Genomic DNA, 20,261 nt, shown 5'->3' on the forward strand with positions numbered 1-20,261 from the left:
ATCTGTTCTTACTCAGAACAGCTCAACTCCATTACCCACAATTCCTTTTGCAGCAGCTTTGTCAGACAGACAGTCAGGTTAGCTGTAATGCTGTTTTCCTTTTCTTTTGAGCTCACGGGGGTGCACTGCAAAGCAACCTCAAACCCTGAATGAGACGGTTCAACTCTTCCATGACCCTTTCTGCTTAAGGCTGTGTGAGTGATCAAAAATGTGATCCGTCTTAATGTACAGTCAGTTAAGTAGTTATTCTACCACTCAGGTGATGGCTACACATTAGAGATGATAAACCTCAAACCAATCAATTTAAACATGATAAATCTGCATTAAGGTTTTGACACCAATGCAAAATAATTAAAAGAATCTCACTGACTGAATATTCTGTGTCAGACTTCCTAAAACAGTGTAGTTTCTGGCTTTAGGCTCTTCCAACTTCGCAGTACACCCCTTAAACGCTGGAAAAAGTGTTGGCAGGGGATGCTTCTCGTTTTAATGAGATGCTGCCGACAACAACAAAACAGTCCAGACGAAAAAACAAAGGAAAAAAGGAGGAGGCAAAGAAAAAAAGACATTTGAGAGCTGAAAGCAGCAATAATAATAATAATAACAATAATAATAATAATAATAATAGTAGTACTACTGGAACCCTTGTGAAGTCTTGTTTGAGGGATTGTGGGAGGGAAGCGTGGGTGCACCGTTCACAGTGTGCGCACACAGGCCAACCAAACAAAAAGAAACAGTCTTTGAAGAGCAGCCGAGCACTCGGCGAGCGGCTGTGAGGATTTTCCCTGACTACACTATCGATCAGAAAGATTTAACTTAACACGCACAAACCTCGTTCTCTCTGACGCATAGGAAATATAACTGGCCAAAAAAACAACAAAGTGAAAGTAAATCATCAACAACAATGCAAAGAAAAAAAAAAAAAGAATTTATAATAGTTTGGATATTTCTGGTGGAGGCGTGTAAACGTGGTGGGTGGAGGAGGTGAAGAAATGTCCAAGGCCAGTCAGTTTTGTATTTTAGTTCAGTCACTCTTGTCCTTCTGTGAAGATGCTGCTGCTTCCTCTGCCGCCGCCTCTTCCTCCTCCTCGCCCATCCCTCCATCCTCTAAAGCTGAATAATCAGCCTCACTTCTCATCTCCCCCTCCTTCTCCTCAGCTAAGTCACTCTCTCCTCCTCCCTCTTCATCCTCTTCCTCTTCTTCCTCCTCTTCTGCTGCCGCTTTCAGATCTGCCTTCTTGTCCTCCTTCTCTTGGTCTCTTAGGACATTTGGAGTCCCAGCACTGCCCCCCAGCGCTCCAGCCATTGCATTCTGTAGTTCAGCAAGGTTGGAGGCGGTGGGGAAGCCCGGTAGGCTGAGCCCTCCAAGGCCTGGAGGTAGGAACATAGACGGGTAGAGGAGACCAGGGGCCATGGTGGAGAGAAGAAAGGGGTTGAATGCCAGGGTGTTAGCAGACATGCCAGCCGCAGCCAGCAGGGTGGCAGCGTCACCGTTGATGGTTGCCTCTGCTGACGAATCGGCAGCTGGGATCTGAGGCGCCACGGCGTCTTCGCTGAGGGATGCCTCAGTTTTCTCTGCCCCATCCTCTTTCTCCATCTTCTTCCTCTTTGCCTTCTTCACTCCTTCATCGTTTCCCTCAGCTGCCTCCTCGTCCTCTCCCGCCTCATTGCGGTTTTCTGCTTCGTCTCTCTCCTCTCCCTCCCTCTTCCTCTTTGTTGTTGCCGTTTCGCCACAGTCTCCTCCTTCTCCTTCGGCTGTTCCGTTCGTTTTACCTGCTGTGGTGGTGGCTGTGGAGTTGGGTGGAGCTGGGGCAGCGGCTGTGGCTGTTGCCAGGTTACCACCAAAGAGCCCGCCGAGGCTGAACATGTTGGGTAGGGCGGTGGCCATGTTGGGAAGGCCTCCCATGCCGGGCAGCATGAGAGGCAGCATGGAAGCGGCGGCGGCATTGGCAGCGGCCTGTTTGGGGTCTGTGGGAGGAGGGAAGGCCATCAGACCTGCAGCCAACTGGAGAGACTGAAGGCTCTGGAGAGAAGACAGGTCCATCCCTCCAAACAGACTGTTCAACAGCAAAGGGTTGATGCCTCCTGCAGACACAGACACATACAGTAAGTGAGGGTTCAAACACACAGTCTACTGAGACACACTCCTGCCTGATCCACATGCCAGACGGTTGGTTGGTTCGTACCTGCTGATGAAGCAGCCGTGGCCAGTGAAGCCTGTGCAGCCTGAGCTGCAGCAGCTGCCTGCGCAGCAGCAGCTGCCTTGGCGATCTCAGATTTGGGGCGACGCCCCCGACGGCGGACGCCCTCCTCTCTGACTACAGGGCCGGTCAGAAGGCGGTCAAACATCGCTTCAGGGAGGAAACCCTGTGTAGACAGGGATTTTTTTTTTAAAGTAAAAACTTCAGTTAACTACATTATCACCAAGTGTAGGTTGTGCCTTCGTTACTCACCGACTGTTTGACAATATCTGTCCAATCAGGAGCAATCGAAAACTCTGGGTTCTCCAGCAACCACCTGGGAAGCTCTTTCATTGGAGGAGCCATGGCTCCGCCCATCTAGAAAACAGGAAAATGAAGTGAGGTTGGTGTTGAAAATGTCATTTTTCTGAAACAAAGAGACGATCTTGGAGAGGCAGTGATAGTGCGGCAGTGTTAGCTTACCTTGCGTCCATTCCTTCTGTTGACCACAGGCACTCTCTCATCCCCCGTCAGTGTGTTGATGTCTATCTTGTTGGGGTTTCGACAACGATGGCGCTTCTGCTTAGGCTTAGAGAACGGAGACAGCAGCAAGTCCTCATTCTTCTGTAACACAAAGAAAACAACACAGGGCACATTTAAGAAACGCGTCCACAAGTCGCAGCACAACATCCATCAAGTGATAATCTCGCTTGAGCTTTAATCCACAGTAATTATCAAATAAAAATGCAGAAAAAACAAGAGGACTTACTGGTGTGAAGCCAGGCATATCCATGGTGTACGTTGGGTGCTGCCTCAGCCATTCGCCGAGCTCTTTGTTGGAAACCGCCGTCTCTTCTTCCTCCAGATTGCCTGAGGCGAGAGATCTTGCACTGGGGCTCTGCTCAGAGACATTGCGGGGTTTGTGGACACGTGAAGCATCCTGAAGCCCCTCCACACCTGAGACCTTTGGCCCATCTGCATGATCCTGAAAAAATGACGCAGAAGGAAAGATTACCTTGACAATCTGTACAAGGATCACATCTGTGTGCATGACACAAATGACCACATTTGCCCTCCTACATACCCCTTCTGTTCGTCTGTTGCCCATGAACAGCAGCTCCAAACCCTCCACATTTTTCCTGCGGCCACGCCTCCTCTTAATGACAGGCAGGTCAGCCTCCAGCGAACCGTTGGCTCTGTGTCCAGTCGCTGGGCCTTGCTGAAGCAAATCCATCTGCGCCTTGAGGGAGGAGTTTGTCACCAGGGCACTGGAGAAGCTGGTCAGTGAGGGAGAGGCCTTGTGGTGATGGGGCATACCCTGAAGATCAGATCAGATCAGTTGTAATGCATCAACTTTTACACTTTAAACATTAATACAAAATCTGTAATTCTGTCAGGACCAGTTCAGTTAAAATAGGACTGGCATTCCTTCTGAAGTAATTTTTATGGCTCTGTAGTAGCACACAAAAGCTAAAGAGGCCAAATACAGCAGGCGTGTAACATCATACACATTAGAGGAAATGCTGCTGACTTCATCAGCTGATGTAGGCTGGAACTGAGACAAGCTGATGTGCTAAGACTGCTGACTGAGCTCAACTGTGTAGCCCGCCAAAACTGAAGTGATTTAGTTTAACAACAGTAAGACTCAATCGTTAAGAGCTAGTAACTAGACTGAACGTGTTAGTGAGCACCTTGGTGAGGTCTATAGCCTGGCTCTGGGACTCGGCAGCAGCATGGCTCTCTCTCAGCTGTGCCACCATTTCCATCAGGTTACGTCTCTTGGCTGCCCTCTCTGCCTCAATCTCAATCTTTTTCCTCCTCCTCCTTCTCTGTCGAGGCACCGTCAGGCTCAGAGTCTCCTCCTGCAATAATAGGTCAGCACTCAGTCCTCCTTCTGTTCCAAGACTGCATTTCACATATGAGCTCGGCACAGTGTCGTCATTTCCAAAAACATGATGATGGTAAACTGAGAATACTATTAATGGGTAACGTCATTTGTTGAACTTGTTTAGTGTACATGTGTGCAAACACTCACATGAACCTGAGGTGATAGTGTTTTATCTTCACTCCCACTAAATGGTGTATGGATGCCGGCCATTGTCAGCTCAGCCAGGCTCCGCCTCTGGAGCGGGCTCTCGGTCGCCATGGCTGCAGCCGCTGTTGTTGCTGAGGAGCCGTGCCCTGGCAGGAGGTTGCCAGGGAAGTCGAATACGTGGCGTCTGTTGACAGGCCACTTGCCCTTCAGGACGGCCTCGCAGATGTTATCCATCCTGTTGATCATCACTCGATCCTGAGTGGAAGAGAGAACCGGGTGAGGTGATGGATCATTCTGTCAGTTCCTTTGTCAGCTTCATTTCCTGCGTACTGTAAATCTCTCAGAACCACGGTTTTGCTTGAGAATCAGACTATGTTTCAGTTTTCTAAAGTATATTTCAGCACATTTTGGGGAAAAATCAATCTAACAGAAAACTCTCTCTCTTCTGTAATTCTTTCCAATCACTCGCTGTTTTTACAATTGCTGCTGAGCTACTGTCAAGTAAACACTTCCCGCACAGATGTTTCATATTAAAAGCCTTGCAGTAGATCAAAAGGCATAATCCTCCTTCTGGTAAGCAGTTCATGTAGGGCTGGTTCTGATTATTTCTTGGCCTAAAAACTATCAGTACATAGCATAAAGAATTCCTCAAACTTTAAGTTGTAGGTTTTTACAAGGTCCAGTTTCAGTTGGAGGACAGTTCAGTTCATTATGGGAAGATTAATGATGAAAAAAAAAAGTAATATATATATAAATAGAAAAAGAAAAAAAAAAAAAGAGGGGGCACATTAAAATTTTTTTTTTGGACAAATCTTAACAGTTCAGACTTAATGTGGAATGTTTATACAAAGGGTTGAGTTTAAGTACTGTGGCTGCATAGGAACAGCCAAGCCAAGCAAAGAAAGAAAGCAGAGCTACTGTGTTGTGTGCATGATGTGATTCATGTGCTGACAGAATTACTGCTTTAGAAATCGAAATTCCTGAAATTAAAGGAGACTGGGTATGTGACGTCATGGGTATAGATATGCCTAATATGCCAAGGAGTGGCCAATCAGAAAAGGGTCTGCTTTAAAAACTTGGAGCAGAAAGTTAAACTGGATCGTAAAATGTGAGTCAGGAAAAGCTGCTGTAGTCGAATAATCTGTTCACTTTAACATGTGAGAAATTACTATATTGTAATTCCAGCCTCCGTTGTTTGTATCCGCTGGCTAGTATTTGAGACTCACCTTAGGCCAGAATGAGAAGCCAAAGGCTCGGTCCTGTAAAGCCTGCAATGCAGAGGTTTCAGGCAGGTCGTCGGGGCAGAAGCCGTCTCTGGTTTCATCCCGGGCCGAGGTGCTCAGAGATGCGATGCTCTCCTCGTCAAAGTTCTTCTGCTCTGACGCAGCACTCACTGTGTCGAGAGAAGGAAAGTCATGCTACAAGCCTTAATTAAAAAGACATTCTGAATTGTTATCGAGGGAGCTAAACTCATTTTTCCCTCTCGCCCCTGGAACTCGGGCCTATTTCTGGTGTTTCCCCTCATGACTCGTCAGGGTTTTAATGAGCCTGTGACCGAGTGTAGGCCCAGCAATAACAGTGACTGACAACCAGGGCAAATAAAGTCAGTAGCAAAAGGGTCATAACACACAAAAGTGAAATGAGAGAAATTTGTGCAAGCTACAGTTAGATTTGTTTTATCAGAGATGAGGCGAAGAACTCATGGTTCAACATTATCCCTGCTCAGATCACTAACTCGGCCTTCACTCATACCTTCAGCCTGAGAAGACTTCTCCGATTTGTCATCTTCATCTAGCCTCTCCTCCTCTTCCTCCTCTGGGCTTTTCTCTGTGTCAGCAGACTTTGGAGATTTAGGAGACTCTGGGTTCTCCTTTTCTTCTCCATCTTCCTCCTCTGCAGTCTTTTGAGCTGGTTGCACTTTAGGAGAGGAGTGTTGGAGTTCAGCGAGTGTGTCCTTCTGGTCACCGAGTGTGCCGTTTGTCTCTTCTGTCAGGTCTTTGTCCTGGTCATTGGTTAGCTTCTCTTCTTCACCACTTTGCTCTTCTTTGTGCACTTCTTCCTCTTCGTTTTCTGCCTTTGGCTGGACCTCTTCTTCTTTCTTGATCTCCTTACTTTGTGATGCAGCGGTCTCATCTTTATCTTCTCTGATCTCTCCCTCATGTTCCTTCTGTTCATCGGGAGTTTCAATTTTAGCACACGGAATGTTGTTGGCATCCCCTTCCTCCATTTCGACCACCATTTCTGCTTTCTCGTCCTCCATCTTTACAGCCTTCTCTTCCACCTCCTCCTCTTTTGTTGCATTGACAGCAATTTTGGCAGCAGCTGTGGCACTTGCCAGTTCCGCAGGGGTTAGGAGCGGAGCAGAGGTACTTTCTGCCCCTCCCATCCCAGCTTTGGTGATCTCTAATGAGGCTCCTATGCTAACGTTGGCTCCTCGCTGGCTGGTAAAGCGTTGGTGGGCCTCCAGGAAGGCCAAGGTTGGGTCGTTCAAGATGTGATAATCTGTGCGGCTCACACCATGTTTCGAAGCACCCAGGAGGAGGTCCCGGTCGTGGCGGCCACACTCCCACCACTCTGGAAGGTCTGGGGAAGGCTGACAGAGCTTGAGGCGTTCAGAGAGCTGAGGGTGAGGGAGGACCTGCTCTCGGATGCGGCGGAGAAGCTCGATGCGGTAGAGGGTCCGAGAGGCACGCTCCTCTGTTATGGGGTCAATGATCAGAGTCGGGTCTGGAAGTTCTGACGACAAATAAGGCAAACAAGAATTAGGAAAATAAACATCACTCAAGTTTAAACAATCTCAAGAAACGTGTCCATAAGTCCACCTTACCTGTTTCAGTCTTGACTTGCATTCTGCAGACCCGTTTACACATGGCGATGAATGAATAGTAGTACTTCTCCAAACTCTCGTCTGTTTTCTTGTCCAGTCGAGCAAAGGCTCTGAACTGCGTCCAATCAAATTTCTGACGTTTGGTATCAAAAACGACTCCAAAGGTTGAAACAACGCGATAGAAGTCGGCCTCTTCACGACGCGTCCATCTGAAAAAGAAATGTAAAGAAAATTACTGGGGGCTGTTGTTAGGGAGTCACTGTCTCTTTAAACATAGAAGCATTCAATAAATAATAACTTGCTAATAAATGAAACGCTACCTCTGTCTTCTTTCCTTGTAGTACATTGCTCCCTCAGACACCAGGGAGCTGGCGTTCAACACTGGAGATGCCTCTGGCATAAACTGTCCACCTTTGACAAAATAAGCACTTCCTTTAGCCAAATATGGGCTTCCTTCTGCCATGAACATCCCTGCGCCATCTTGGATGTAAGGTGCTGCTCCTCCCGTTTCAGTAACCATACCAACTGAAGGCAGGAACTCCCTGCGTCTTCGTCGCCGGCCATCAGGTCGGTTGAGTGCCTCCTGGCGAAGCTGCTCTCTCCGGTTGGAGCGCTGGTAGGCGGTGATGAGGCGGCGCAGACGAGCTGTCAGAGCTGAGGCTGCTGGCCAGTAGAGGCGCTCATTGGAAGCAGGAGCCCTCTGACTGTTTTCATCTGATTTTGCTACCGGAGAGAAGAAATGATCTCAGCGTCTGAATAGTTGTTCTATACTGTGCTGCTTCTGGCAAAGCGTACCATAAATAGTCAGTAATGGCAGCTCACTGTGCTTTATATCTTTTTTTTGCAGTCATAAATATTCTGTCTCAATGAACATGGTTAAAGTTTGTACAAGTAATCCCTGTGAGCCAAAAGCTCAGGCTTCAGTCTGCTATGCACTTGTTTTTTTTTCTACTTTTGGATGTGTGATATCAGCAACGTTTTACTCCGGAGAGGCAGCAAATCAGAATGAAGTCGAGTTAAATGAGGGGGAATTAAAACACAGAGGATGAATTGAGGTGGTGCTTCAACACTCATAAGACACATGAGAATTCAAGTCAGTTCAGTTTTATTTAAATAGCACCAACAGTTCCCTCGAGGCACTTTAGACTGTAAGGTGAAAACCCTACAATAATATAGATTATTCCAATAAAATACGGCTTCATTTGAAAATTCATTTTTTGTAATTAAACCACATGACAAATGGTTTCAGTCAGTCAGCACTTTGTCAAAAACTACTTTTGGACAGTAACAATTTTTGCTCGCCTCCGATCTTTCTGGACATTAATTCATTAGAAAAAAAGAAGCATTTTTTTAGGTTTTTCAACCTGCTTTTATGTGTGAAAAGGTAAGAGGAAGAAGATTAACGCCATTAAACGATCCACAGGGTTTAAGTCAACTGATCTTACGATAAACCAGGAGCGATTTTAGCCCATTTTTGGGGGTGCTTCAGCAAAATTAATCAAAGCACCCCCAAAGATTTCTTACTTTTTTTGACAATATTTGCCGTTTTTGGGACATACTACTAAAAGTATAAAAAAGCATACAGTACTGAATTGAGATGGAACATTTTAACAACAAAAGTATAGATAACCCCTCCTCCCTCCCAAAATGGTTTGTTCCAGCTTGCCTCTCCCCTGCTCTGGCTCTAGCGCTGTTGCTGCCAGAGCGATAGTGGCTGAGACGCAGCGGCGCGGAGGTGTGCGTGCCTGCCTTAAAACAGGACATATTAGCTGCATTTAACCTTCAGTTACTCTTTATATAGTTAGGTAGGAGTCAGACCATGTTTCTTTTTAGCTGAAAAACATTACACCAGGTAACCTGCTGTGTTGAAAACGTGTTTCCCGACTATGTTTGCTACCCTACAATTCGTCCTGCTCTGTAGTAAAATCAGCGACATTTGACCGTCCTGTTGCTCCCATTGAAATGTATACAGCCTATTTAAAATCTAAAACGTAACATTGTCCGTAGCCTGCTGTTGTTACCACTGTCCTGTTTGAAATGTAATGAGAGAAACTGGTTATTTTGTCATATGTGCCGATATTGAACCCAAGGTACTAACTAGAGGGTAAAATTATGATGACTGATAATGGAGATGAAGACAACAGACGATGAGAACAGGGAGGAACAGGGGTTTAAATGCATCAAGGAGACAGTCAGAGGGAACTCGGGACAACTGGAGACATTTAAGGATGCAGGGACTGACAGAGATGGGGAAGAAGTCTCATTGTGACGAGTAAAGTTTACCTTGCCTGGATGGGCAGCTCTCTGGGTGCTCAGCACCCCCAAAGCTCTGATCCTAGAATCACCCCTGCGATAAACTGATGGGAACCTACTAAATTAATCGGTAGGTGCGTTAAAGCCACCTTTCACCCCTTCCGCTCTTTGTCTGTATGGAGTTTACCTTCATTCTCTCCCTCTACACCCTCATCTTTGTCATCAAGTGGAGAGTTGGTGAAGTCATCCATGTCGTCTTTAAAGGGCATCCGCAGCGGCTTGTATTCGGGATCCTCATCCTCACTGTTGAAAGTCACAGGGAAAACTTAGAAATTCACCTTCTGGAAGACGGATTCATTCCTTTGTCACTTTAAATCAGATCATTCCAGGCCGTGCAGGAGTTCTGAGCACCACTTGAAGCTTAAGTGTTACAACAGAGTGGGAAATTGGACAAACTTCAAAGGGCATTACAATGTGACTAATGAAACACAGAGATGGGGACTAAAACAGACAATACTACAAGGACAGGAGAGTAAAGAGCTGCTGGTCAGTGAAGCCTGCTTTCTTACCCCTCAACACCATCTGCCATCATGTCAGAGCCCCTCTGCTCAGCAGCAATGGCTTTGGCGTCTGGCATGCCCACTCGCTCCAAGAAACACAGGGCGGGGTCAGCACGCATTGAGTTGTACTTCTCATAGCCTGAAGAGGAAGAGAAAGGCATGAGAAATACAGACACCAGAAATCGACGCCTGCAGGTGTGGGAGGATAGAGATTAGAATAGTCAAAACTGGAAAAGAATAACTAAAAGGTTTTCCCTTCAAGACACACCCAGCTACGGGCAAACTCCTACAAGGGTGGGTGAGAGAGAAGTTGTGCTTTCTAGCTCAATACTAAACAGGCAGAATGCCCCCCACACACACTTCATATTAAATGAAGGAATAGACAAAAACAGCAGCAGAAGGGCAGACCCCAGGAGCCAGCTGCTGACAAGACAGTCTGTGTGTCCGTGTGTGCATGTTTCTGAGTGCGTACACTTGCCCATGTTCTGCCCGTGTGTGTGTGCTTATCCAAGTGAGCCTGCAGGTGCTCATTTGTGTCAGAGGGGGAACGGGGGGGGGGGGGGGGGGGGGGGGAGCAAGGAGGGATGGAAAGGAGAAGGAGAGAAGAGAGTGTGTGTGTGTGTGTGTGTGTGTGTGTGTGTGTGTGTGTGTCGTGGAGTCTGTGAAAGTGAGCTAGTGAGTGTGAGAAACTGTGCGTGTTTGTCCGTTAGGAGCGTTCAGGCAGAACAGATTAGAATGTGCAGATCCTACCGAGACACATCAGGAAGGAGAGAGAAAGACGGGTGAGAAAAATGGAAGGAATAAGAGGAAAATACAGAAGAGTGGGGTGGAGGGTGGGAGGGAGGGAGGAGCATGAAGAGGAGGCTTGCAGTAACAACCGCACCACCTCTTCGCTTATCCCTTATTCCTTCTCTTTCCACCACATTTCAATTAGGAGAGATGTCACACATTGTTCCCAATCTCTGTCACACACACACCTCTGTGCCCGCAGCCAAACTTAATCATTGGGGTCTTTATAGGCTATCACTCTTTCTGTGCATATGTGTAACATTGTCTTGTGTGGCACAATCTGTGTCTGCATACAAACCTGTGTGTGTTTTATATCCCCCCCCCCCGAAGGCCCTCCTGAGTGAATGAGGATTATGATTAACTACGGGTGAGCCCTTTTGTATTCCTGTGTGTGAGTGTCCTAATTGAATCATAGAAGGTGGCAATGATGGAAAAATTATGAGAATTATGCCAAATTAATATGAATGAGGGTCTCCATCCACAACGTGCACACACGCTTAACCCTTCCCCGTCAGTCTCTGACACTCACACACGCAGTCTGCACCTAACATTGGCCCACTGGTCAATTAATGATGCACTAAACAACCAGTTCCACAGTTAACTGAGGTTTTCTTATTGAAACTCTAAAACTAGACTAAGACAGAGCATGCAGACGCGCGCGCACACACACACACACACACACACACACACACAGTCAGTAGCGAAAGTAGCCATCAATCACACTCCCAACAGCACACCAAGCCGGCCAGCTGCGTACAGCTATCACTATAGCAACACCAGTCAACTGGTGGCAGCAGAAGTGGGAGGGACGAATACTTTCGACAGTAGTGTTTGTTTGTGTGCGTGCATGCGCGTGTGTGCTTCTGTGATGCTCACTGTGCCTGGATGCAGCAGGAGTTTGTCTGTAGGTGCTGACATGTTATCTGAGAGTCTCATGGCTGCCATGTTGGAGGGTGTGGATCTGTGTGTATAGGCAACGTGAAAAAAAGCTACCGTGTTTGAAGACGCCGATGAGCAGGGATTTGTCAGCTTCACTGTCCCACCAGTCAGCCGGCACCTCAGCATGAAACGGCTGGGGGATCCAGATGTCCAAAACACTGTGGCAGAGATAAACAATGTCAACTAAATAAACTCTGCAGGCTTAGTTTGATCTGGTACTGAATCAATCTTTATTTCAATTTTAAACAGAGCATGAGAAAAAGGCTGAGGTTGAGACGATAGACCATTGAAGCTCGATCAGCTGTAAGCAGGCATTAAAACACAGTAAAGCTGTATGTAGGTTCATTTTACTCAACTAAGATACCCTGATACAACTGAACAACAACATACTGATGCTACCATCACGGTGCCTAAACTCAGCCTTAGACCATGCGAGGGAGGCGGGGTGGGTTAAATCCATTTCCCCCCCAACCAGACTGAGACATCTGGTTTGTCCATGCCTGTAAATAAGCTGAATACTTTCAATTACTCTTAGCTCTTCTATGTTGTAGCGCCAAAACAAAAAATAAATAAATAAAATGCATCCATTATGGAAAGAAAATGGCGTTTCCAGCTAGTTACAGAGAGAAAAGGGTACAATACACAATGGAGCAGAAAGACAGAGCATGACAGGAGGATATAAAAAAAACAAACAAAAAAAACCTGGGGAAATGGTCCCTTATCTCTGCAAACAGCAGCATTCCCAGCCTTGGCAACACACACACACACACACACACACACACACACCAAGACTGGCATGCTAAATCCCCCTGGCATATGTTGGCACGATGGCACCCCGTATGCTCACGTCTGGCACGCGCTGATACACACAAACACACACACACACACACGGTAGTCACAGTAGCCACTGAAGGGGGAGGGACAGAGAAGAGGGGGTGAGAGAGATCAACATGGAGTGCATGTGTTCCACATTATAAATGCATTCACATCTGGGTGGCAGCGTGATGGAAGGGGGATGGGAGCTGATGAGAGACTAAAGTGCACTTCAGAAAAAGGCAGGGATGGACAGATGGCAAGGAAAGGGTAGTATGACAGAAAAGAAAGGAGGAAGCCATGAAGGAGCTGTCAGAGTAAGATGAAGCTGACTGCTGAGGTGAGCAGCATATCTAACCTTCACATCCACACCTCTGCACCATGAGGCCTTGTGCCAAATCATAATAGGCAACAGCTTGTCAAAGAACTTCTAAATGGGTCAAAGTGTGATAAAAGGACCGGTCCCCTGATAAAGTAACTGAGTGTTGTGTCTGTCAGAATAGAAAGAACCCTGCCAAAGAGGCCACTAGAACAGCCTGAAATATACTTGAGTAATAATTCATCACAAGTTCATATAAATATCCGCCTCTCATCTCACTTTCATAATGCATCCAATACTTGAAGCCTCTCCATTCCTCTCAAAGTTCTTCTAGGAATAATACTCTCATGCACAGGGTATTTATTGTGTTTATTTCCTTTGACTCGCATCCAACATCCTCATGAGAAAATGCAGGAAAAGCAAGATTTCACAAAGGCAGAGGGCCTTGGGTGTGTCTTTTATGTCAATTACAGCATTTTAATTAAATTTGATCACGGATCAGGCTCAAGATCCCTGAACTTTTGAGAGACTATTTACAATGCCAAAATAGTTTAGAACGGGCTCGTGAGAGCAACAAAAGACACAAAACAAAGATTTGTGCGTGCAAATCAGTCTTCTGTAGTGTGTAAAGATATTGTCCAATAAAGTGAAGAATTAGAAAATAGCACTGAGAAAGTCTACTGACCTGGAGTCTGCACCTTCCAGGATGCGCTCAGCCTGGTCACCTATGACTTCCTGTCGCAGATAATACAGCATTCTCACTCTCAGCAGGACCCTGAGGACGAGGAGGACAGAGTTAGCAATGAGGCTTTGTGATGTACTGGTGGAGAAAAAAAAAAAAAAAAAAACTCGTAATGAGGCAACATTTTCAAACCCTCTATTAATTGCTTTTTCCATTATTCAAGTGTTTGATGGGATTTCTGGATCCAAATGCTTCTTCAGTTTTAAAGGAAAACAAACAGAGGCACCAGTGACCGTTATAAACAACCAATATTCCTAGTCTCCCAATGCAATGATATGATGTGAATGACACTGTGAACCCAAGCTCTGAAAGCAAACATAGGATCCAGGCATTAATCAGAGGTGGAGAGGCAACAAAAGCTTGTTTATCAAAAGATGAGATGGTAAGTACTTAAAAAACAAAAAACTCTTTAAACAAGTTAAAACGGCAGCAGATTTTTGGATGGTCTGTGAAGTGAAGGATCATTATAGAATGGCACATCTGCCAAATGGTGGCTAGCGAGGTTTCATTAAGCTAATACATACATGGCAGCATTGACAATGTGCCTACAAAGCTTTAAAATGAGGATTTAAATGCACAGACAGCACTGCAGCCAAGACAGCGTGCACCAAAAGTGCATCACCAACCGAGCATGGATGAAGATACATTTTGTTGTGTGCTATTTTCTAGTAAAAAGCCATCACCTCAACACTCAGTTGGCCTGATAGTGATTTATTTTCAAAACTTTAAATAGCCATTAACAACCATATTAAATGTCATCACAATGCCTCAGTTTCCCATGACATTTTCAAATTGCTTGTTTTTCCTGAACATGAGGCTTCAGATACAAAAATAATGTAAACCCTAGAAAAGAAGCAATAAATATGTGACAAACAAGAACAAGACAATGTCATATAAGATCAAGAAATTAAACTGAATCATCTTCTGTAGTTAACTGGTATTAAATAAAGGAGCTTTTAAGAGATTTAGTATGGTTCACATTTTGCGTTACAATGTTCTCTCTTTTGAAAATACAATTCAAATGTTTCAATATAAAATATAGTTCCTATGCATTTGCTACCACTAAGGACAAAATAATTATGGTCATCTCTGGAAAAGAATGAAACGTGTTCCGTATGATAATTAGCTTTGAACGCCTTAACATGTAACATGAATCAGTTTAGCCAAACACTGTGAATCAGATTTGATCTCCTGACACTGGAAATGCTGCTATCTGGGAGATCTGGCTCACTGTAAACATTTGTCACAAGATTTGTCACCAGGATTTAATGCCAGTAAGGATGTTTGGAGCAGGACACAAGGGGAGGACAGCCAGGTTAGGTTGGTTGGTGCAGAGAGGAGATGGATTGAAAGGACTGAGGAATGCTGAAAGGGGAGTTAACGCAAAGTTTGGAGAGGCAGCGAAGAGTGTGTGTGAGTGTGTGTGTGTGGTGGGGGGGGGGGGGGGGGGGGGGGGGGGGGGTTGGTGTATGAAGACAGTCATTTGCAACTCATTCTGCAGCATGTCTGTGTGTTTGTGCATCAATGGCATCACAAGTTGCAGAGTGTGTGTGTTTGTTGGCAGGCTGTGTGTGCTCATCCATCAATGTGCCAGGTCTGATTAGCCACACAACGCTGTGCTCCAGCCTAGCAGATGGCACCACATAATCACCCCCAAGTGTGTGTATGTGTGCGTGTCTGTGTTTATGTGTGTCTTTCACCCACTTCCAACAGGTCTGCCTGCCTAGCACCTGGCCTGGCATGCAGCCAGAAAAACACACACATGCACACACAAACTTCCCCTGTAGACAAAAAAAAAAAAAAAAAAACCCTTGGAATTGAATCGTGAGGCCAAGGAAGCATATCTCCCTGACAACAGGAGAGAGAGCTGACCACACACAAATGACTCAGTGTGTGTGCGACAGGGAAGTCATGAGACTGCTACATCCGTTAAAGTTTTGTTTTTCATCTTCATTTTGTTTTTAAAGCCACAGTACCATCCACTAACTTTCCATCTAAATGAACATTACCCACAACAATGCCTTCGTGCTGCTGGCAACATAAGTTGGCCACTAGCTGCCCTGATGTGCCACGTGCCTTTAGATGTCTGGGAAGTGCCAATACACCCTCCGCAGGGGTCGCTTCATTATCGCATAGATGCAGCCATTTATAGCCTCTGCACTATTCTCCTAAACAATAGGTGCTGCTGCTCTGACCATTTTGCGTCATACGCACTGATCAGGAGCAGCAGTGTTTTTTTCCCCCCCCCAAAGTTCTTTCCACAAACTCTAGTTTTCAAACATTTGCCACATCGTACACTTGTGTCTTCAACCCAGCAGCGACGGCCGTGCCATCAACTTACAAAAATCAAGAGGTGCATGACTAGCCGACACGCCACAAAGATTGTGTCTGTCAACATCATAACACAGGATATGATGTGGAAAGTTGTCATGTGACAAGCATAAAAACGGACTAACTTGTTACAATGATGTTTCAGGTGTCTCTTGTAGCTATCCTCTTGCAGTAAGTGGTCAGGATTACAGCTAGCCAGCCAATCAGCACGCGGAGTCTGTGGAGGTGGGGCCTGGGGCTTCCCCTTTTTGCCCTTCCTGCCCCTGGGCACAGGGGTTGAGAGACCTAAAGGGAAAGACAGAAGATGGTGAGGCAATAGTCAGGGGCGTCTACAAATAACGACCTCTCAACTTTTATGATACATTGTTAACAAGTCAGCACAGTTTCATACAGAAAACATGACAGCATTTTGCAACTGCAGTCTGTTTGTTTCCACTTGTTGTTCTTGGCCTCTCTTTTTCCTTCTCCTTCCCCAGACCCGGAATTCTCAGGGCGCTCGAGTAACCACCGAGCAGGCCCTAAAACTGCCTACAGTGTATATTTAGTGCAATCAGGGCTGAGAGTAAGGCGTGTGTTACCAGAGTGGTTGGTAAGCGTCCTTGTGGTCCCATCTTCGCTCGGAGTGATCAGGTCCCAGATGAAACTTTTGATGTTTTCATCTCCACGGTAATGTAACAGACAGTAGGCCAGGAGGGCTCTGCAGATTGTTTCCACATCGCTCTCCTTCAGCGGGCGCTTGAAGCGGCCGTGAGCCAGAATGTCGCTCCATCTACCCCAACTGGAGACATTGAAGGGAAATATGAATGCCACCACTCTGTCAGTATCTATGCCAGTCTTTCATATGCAATATTTAATGGCCAACATTAGTTTAAATGCAGACATCACTATTGCTCTGTGAAAATGAACTTGACTTCTTGGATGTGGGAGCAGGTATTCTGGGGGAGACCAACCCCTCCCACCAACAATGGGATGAAAAAATACTGATTGAAACGTGAGCGTTTTTAAAATGGTACTTTTATTTGGTCAGAAATTTAAGTGCAAATAAATACGTTCATTTGTTGAATTTTAATTTTATTTCATTTGTTTTTTACTAAAACTCAAACCGTTCATAATTAAGTGCTACACTATTCTGTGGCTCCCACGATCCATCATGAATTCAACGTACAGACAAGTCCTCAACACGCTTCTGTCAGTCACACAGCCACTATCCCTGCGGAGGCACTCGTTGACATATTTTCACTAGCCCCTTACCCTAACCATCCCAAATGTGTTACACTAACCTCATTCAAACACTACGGTTTAACCCTCAAAAAGCAGCCTGTAGCCATTGAGACCTCAATTTTGCCCCCCCCAGGGCTTAGTGCAGTAATTATAAGGTTCCCATTTGAGCATAACACACACAAATGACTGCTGGGTTCCCGTTATGCTGTACCTCCTACCATTCTGCTTACTTAACCATTACTGGCATCCAACTAGTGTAACGCAGACATCACAGTGTTTTCATGGACCACAGTGTATCTCCCCCCACTTCCACAGTGGAACCAACCTAATGGCTGATGTGGTGGCCGGGAATGCTCAGACTCTTATTCTCAACTGAAAAATTTTTTTCCACTGCTGCTGCTTCCCAATATTCAATGAACCATGTGCACCAGCCTACATCTGAAGCCTTTTAAAAAAAGAGGGAAAATGGTGGGTGACAACGAGCGAGAGAGACGGATGATGGGAAAAGACAACAGAGCGGCGAGCAGAGACGACTGGCCCAGTCAGACAGTGTGTTTGTGTGTCCTACAGCCTCAGGCCACGAGACTAGACTGTAACAATAACAACGCTGACATCTCACTAGCACCACTGTTCATTGCATGCACGCACACACACACACACACACACACACACTGACTATTCAAGTCAGGCATGAAAATGGAAGGGCTTGCCAGATAATCAGTCTCCATGGTAAGTATGTCAGTCTCACTGTGTAGTATTCTGCTCTCATATATGTGACTTTACAGACCGTTGTTGAATACAGTCGAGGTTAAAGTTGAGTGAACACAGGACACTGTGTGCAGCAGAATAAGAATGTTTGGTATGTGCATGGTTGTTTGTGGCACTGATTAGCAGATCCAATGGCCTTGACTTCACTGATTTCTGTCTTCTCCACTCCATGTGCATTACCAGACAACCTGCTCTGCCTCATGAACCACAGCTACCATCATCAAATCATATTTAAAATGTTGCTGACATGTGTGGTACTTTATGCCTTGTTTAATACCGCACACGTAAGATAAGGTTAGTTTGCACAGCAGTGTATACTCAAGCAGCCCTTATTCCCTTCCCTATGCAAGATGTGGTTATGCCTCAGTTTATGCTGACACAGCCTACATCCAGCCATTTATTTTCAGCAATACTCCACAATAACCTGGTTATTGTTCTTTTTTTTCTTTTCTTTTTTACAATTTCCTGTCACAGAGAGAGGGATATGCAATCTACTAGTTGCTGCTAAAAACTTGGACCCAAAAGCTAAAGCTGTTTGCTTTAGATCAAGGGGAGTGCCAAGGTCCACTACATATTTATGTGAAAGCAGTGTAGCAGGGAGCGCTAACAGAACGCTAAAGAGCAGCTACCATTGAACTTAGTCAACAAGAAACATGAAGATGTGACAGACCCATAGACCAGCAGGTTCTTCTCCACTCTGAAGCACTCTGATCGAGGGTAGCCCTGCGTTTTGTCTTGGGGCCGCCGTGGTTTGGATGAGGGTTTGCTGGGCTCATCTTCATCGCTCTCCAACTCTGAGAACTCCAGCATCTCTTCCTCTTTGACGCTGCTGAAGTGCCGTGTCTGCTTCCTCACTCTGGGTGTGTCGATAACCAGCGTGTTCTGGAGACAAAAGAGTTTTGTTTGAATAATTTTTGTCACTTTATTAAAAACCTATGTTCAGTTACAGCTGGCCTGAAATATGAAGAGCACTGTCTGCTTTATTCCCATGAAAATGGCCCCATTTGTACATTTCGTGTATATTCCGACTTCTCCAATTCCTGAATACATGGCATCCCCCTGAACCAAATCTGAATAATTGGATATTTGGCCCCACGTTTCATACATGATACTGAGAAATTTGCTGCCTAGCTCAAACATAAACTGGCATTAATTATGTTGTCTAATGAATTACATTTTTGTTCAATTAATTTGAACCACCCCCACCCACTTGCAATCCCATTAATATGCACAAACAGGGCAGTAGTTAGTTCCACAATTATCACAGAGCTGCAGTCATTTCCATTTTAACACGGTACAATAAGAAATCCCAGGGGAGAGGCCTGTATTCATGCTCGTAGAGCTGGATTAAGTGTTCCAGTGGAGGGTCCTCCACAAGAGAGGCAGTAAGGGAGCACGGAGAAGAAGTCGTCAGGAGGGAGAAACGCACACGAGGGGGAAGGGGGTGTAATAAAAAAAAAAAAAAGGCCAATGATATAGAGAGCGAAGGAACGCAGGAATATAAAGCTGCCAGTTAGCAGAGCGCTCAGTGTGTGTGTGTGTGTGCAAGAATGTGACGGAGGTTGTGTCTCTGTGCGTGTATGTGTGAGCACGAGCCTAAGTGATATCTCTGTACCCTCCAGGCATCTGTGCTCTGTTAAGTGGAGCTAAGCAGCTTACTCTCTCTCGCTCAAACACACACACACACACACACACACACACACACACACACACACACACGAGCAGGGAAACATGGGTAATTAAGGAAGAGAGGAGATTCCCAACTGTCAATATTAATCTCTCTCCCCCCTCTCTGTACCTCCCTTCTGTCCCGACTGTCTCACTCTCCAGCCGTCTCACATTATTTAACTACCAATAACTATTGTAACCCCCTTTAAATAACAGAACTCAGCCCAGAGCTTTGTGTCCTCAACTTTGTGAAGTATTTAGATACATGGTGTGACGGTTCTCTGTGGATTTATGGCTACACTGCATGTTCCTGTGTGGTGTGTTAGACGCCAGGTACTTGTGTTTGCCACATGTGTGTAGTACCCGTCCATTGATGGCATCCAAGTCTAGCTCAGCCTTCTTTGCCCATTTCTGCCAGAAGTCTGGATCCTCCAGGGAAATGTCTGTTCGGTTGCCTGTTGCAACAAAACTAGCCTGCAGACAGAGGAACACTTGTTAGCGATTTATTTTTCATATACAGATTCTTTCCCCCCCCCCGCCCTCACTGTAATTTTTTTTGTCACCTTAGCAAAAGTGGAGCCCTTGCCCTCGGACTCAATGGTGATGGTGTGCGTTCGTCTCTGGAGGATCTGGTCAATGTCTTCCTCGCAGAATTTTGAGCCTTCGTCTTCCTCGTCCATAAGAGCTCCGTACGCTCCCTTTCTCAGCAGGTCCTCGATTTCTTTCTTTGACAACTGCTGGACCTGGACAATGACGGAAAATATTTATTTCCTCTCTCTTTCTAAAGGGTCAGGTGCTTAACCCAAAGAAGAAGGA

The 20,261-nt window shown here is 45.7% G+C and overlaps 1 protein-coding gene across 3 annotated transcripts in view; it reads right to left on the reverse strand.

Annotated features, from left to right (window-relative positions):
- Positions 1-581: 581 nt before the first annotated feature.
- Positions 582-20,261, reverse strand: part of chd7 (chromodomain helicase DNA binding protein 7) — a 70,239-nt gene continuing 50,559 nt past the window's right edge. For 2 of the 3 annotated variants that reach the window (XM_026150872.1, XM_026150873.1), the window contains exons 21-41: positions 20,009-20,188; positions 19,809-19,919; positions 18,448-18,659; positions 16,367-16,566; positions 15,914-16,073; positions 13,401-13,490; positions 11,638-11,741; positions 9,865-9,994; positions 9,483-9,598; positions 7,363-7,765; positions 7,043-7,251; positions 5,968-6,951; positions 5,442-5,608; positions 4,216-4,470; positions 3,872-4,042; positions 3,265-3,498; positions 2,950-3,165; positions 2,664-2,804; positions 2,454-2,558; positions 2,187-2,367; positions 582-2,085 (exon numbers count right to left, since the gene is read on the reverse strand). In XM_026150872.1, coding sequence (XP_026006657.1) covers positions 1,025-2,085; positions 2,187-2,367; positions 2,454-2,558; positions 2,664-2,804; positions 2,950-3,165; positions 3,265-3,498; positions 3,872-4,042; positions 4,216-4,470; positions 5,442-5,608; positions 5,968-6,951; positions 7,043-7,251; positions 7,363-7,765; positions 9,483-9,598; positions 9,865-9,994; positions 11,638-11,741; positions 13,401-13,490; positions 15,914-16,073; positions 16,367-16,566; positions 18,448-18,659; positions 19,809-19,919; positions 20,009-20,188 — 5,430 coding nt within the window. In that variant the 3' untranslated portion in view covers positions 582-1,024. The remainder of the gene's footprint in view (positions 2,086-2,186; positions 2,368-2,453; positions 2,559-2,663; positions 2,805-2,949; positions 3,166-3,264; positions 3,499-3,871; positions 4,043-4,215; positions 4,471-5,441; positions 5,609-5,967; positions 6,952-7,042; positions 7,252-7,362; positions 7,766-9,482; positions 9,599-9,864; positions 9,995-11,637; positions 11,742-13,400; positions 13,491-15,913; positions 16,074-16,366; positions 16,567-18,447; positions 18,660-19,808; positions 19,920-20,008; positions 20,189-20,261) is intronic. The other variant, XM_026150874.1, reaches the window with a different exon arrangement.

Source organism: Astatotilapia calliptera, chromosome 18, assembly GCF_900246225.1.
Source record: "Astatotilapia calliptera chromosome 18, fAstCal1.2, whole genome shotgun sequence".
Lineage (NCBI taxonomy): Eukaryota > Metazoa > Chordata > Actinopteri > Cichliformes > Cichlidae > Astatotilapia > Astatotilapia calliptera.